General features: G+C 38.7%; 1 protein-coding gene across 1 annotated transcript; it reads left to right on the top strand.

Annotated features, from left to right (window-relative positions):
* On the top strand, nt 1-1,960 carry LOC9308581 (probable receptor-like protein kinase At4g10390). The gene is made up of 2 exons (XM_021023685.1): nt 1-708; nt 917-1,960. The coding sequence occupies exons 1-2, from the start codon at nt 390-392 to the stop codon at nt 1,624-1,626; spliced, it is 1,029 nt and encodes a 342-aa protein (XP_020879344.1). The 5' UTR covers nt 1-389; the 3' UTR covers nt 1,627-1,960.
* The last annotated feature ends 221 nt before the right edge of the window (nt 1,961-2,181 follow it).

Here is a 2,181-nt window from a genome sequence, read left to right as displayed (position 1 = left end):
AAATGTGCTAAATGTTTTGCTTAGCCCCAAAAAGTAAAGAGACAAAACTTGAAAGAAGAGTAGTAGTAGTTAGAACGTCAGAGAGCTAGCTACTTCGAAAGAAGGTTTCATTCAACATCGAAAATGGCAGCTTTATTAATAAATAATCAGTCAAACTCTGCCTCCCAATCCAAAGTCTAAACCTTTTCCTTCTTCCTTCATTACAAATCTAACAATCACACATTGTCTCGAAATCCATAACTTTCTTCGATCCCCTTGTTCTTCCTTTGTCTGCAGTTACATTTTTACAAAACTCTAACCAAACCCATCTCCCAAATCAAAGAAAGACTCAATCTTTCTCTGTTCTGCTCTGTTCTGCTCTGTTCTGCTCTGTTTTGCTCTGTTTTGCAATGGCTTGTTTCTTAAATTGTGTTAGATACGATGTCTCCAAGACAATCACCGACAAACCCACAAGTAAAGGATCTGGTGTGACTTGTTACAGTAGCTGGGATGATGTTGAAACTCTTACTTCTAATTTCTCTAGATTGATTGGTTCTGGTGGCTATAGTAGTATCTACATGGCTCGCTTCTCTGGCTCTGATAAAGCGGCTCTCAAGGTTCATGTTAGTAGCCACCGTCTTTATCAGGTCTTTAGACTTGAACTTGATATCTTGCTCCGTCTTCAACATCCTAACATTGTGAAGCTTCTCGGCTATTTCGATGATTCAGGTACTGCTTCTGATATCTCATAGATTCTGCAATTTTTGGTGTTTGATCAATTGTGTTGTTGTCTTGATTCTGCAAAGTTTGGAGCTTTTTGATCAAATTCAGTAGTGATTAAGTCTCTCTTAGAATCAAAGTCTTGATCTTTATTTGTTTTATCAAGTTGTTTGATATATTAGCGTATAGGCTTATGTTCTGTTTGTTTGTATTTCAGAGGAAAATGGTGCTCTTCTTCTTGAATATCTTCCTCAAGGAAATCTACAAGAGAAGCTCCAAAGCAATAGCAAGCAAGTCTTGCAATGGAGGAACCGTGTAGCGATTGCGTTACAGTTAGTTCAAGCTATTGAACACATTCACGAGAAATGTACCCCGCAGATCGTGCACGGGGACATAAAAGCTTCCAATGTACTCCTAGATAAAAACTTTAATTGTAAGCTATGCGATTTCGGGTCAGCTAAAGTTGGATTCTCTTCGATGGTTCAGCCTCCTACGATGTCGCCTAGATCCAGACAAGTGAGAATGGTGGGATCACCGGGTTATACAGACCCTCACTACTTCAAAACCGGGATTGCTTCGAAGAAGATGGATATGTATGGGTTTGGTGTCGTGGTTCTTGAGTTGGTTTCAGGAAAAGAAGCGTTTTCTGCTGAGAGAGGCGAGATGTTGGTGCATATAGCTGCTCCACTTATGAATGAGATTTTGGATTCGAGTGTAGACATCGCAGAAAACAAAGTGAGACAGTTCTTGGACCCGAGGTTGTTAAGTAACAGTCTTGATATTGATGAGGTAAAGACAATGCTGAATATTGCTGCGCTCTGTATCAGTAGCAAACTATCTCTAAGACCTTCCGCTACTCAAGTAGCGGAAACTCTAATAAAGGAAATCCCATCTTTGAGTTTCATCGGTTGTGGTAAAGGAGTTTGAGTTATGGGGCATCCACGGTTTTCGTTGTAGCGTGGTAGGATTGCGTGAACAAGACTGTAAAGTTGGTGTGCATTTAGGAGTTCCTTGGAAAACCAGCAAGAAGGAAAAACCATGTAAATATTCTGTTTTTGTTTTGTGAATAGCAGCAGGAATAACATTTTGTCTAATTATCAACATTTCCTAGGAAATGTTTTTTTGATCCGTTGTTTGATTGTTGTTTTGTCTAGAAATCTTTGAGAGAAAGAGAACTTCTCTTCATGTCCATGTAATGTAAAGTCAAGCTTAAAGTAGAAGCATGACATTGTGAATGTGAAGCAAAGTTTATGTGACTTTATATAAAGGTTCTGATTCTTCAAGATACAGTAACACAGCAATCAAAGGCCTTTCTAGGAGAAATAACTAATAAGCTAAGAAACCTGAAGTCAAAGGAAGAGAAAGCCCAAGAAGAAACCCATTACGTATTTTCCTTGAGAGTGAGATATGGGCTTGTTTTTAAAGAGTTTTGTTTTTCATGTGATATGTGAACAATGAACATGGTGCTTTGTCTCTTTTGAA

The sequence above is a fragment of the Arabidopsis lyrata genome (assembly GCF_000004255.2).
Source record: "Arabidopsis lyrata subsp. lyrata unplaced genomic scaffold ARALYscaffold_6, whole genome shotgun sequence".
Taxonomy (NCBI): Eukaryota; Viridiplantae; Streptophyta; class Magnoliopsida; order Brassicales; family Brassicaceae; genus Arabidopsis; species Arabidopsis lyrata.
Note: the sequence above shows the minus strand (reverse complement) of the source record. Positions and strands in the feature narration are given on the sequence as shown.

Bases quoted from the DNA above. Each gene is read 5' to 3' on its own strand.
- LOC9308581 (XM_021023685.1), top strand. From the start codon at position 390: ATGGCTTGTTTCTTAAATTGTGTTAGATACGATGTCTCCAAGACAATC. The intron at 709-916 runs GTACTGCTTCTG...TTTGTATTTCAG, and splicing joins CGGCTATTTCGATGATTCAG to AGGAAAATGGTGCTCTTCTT.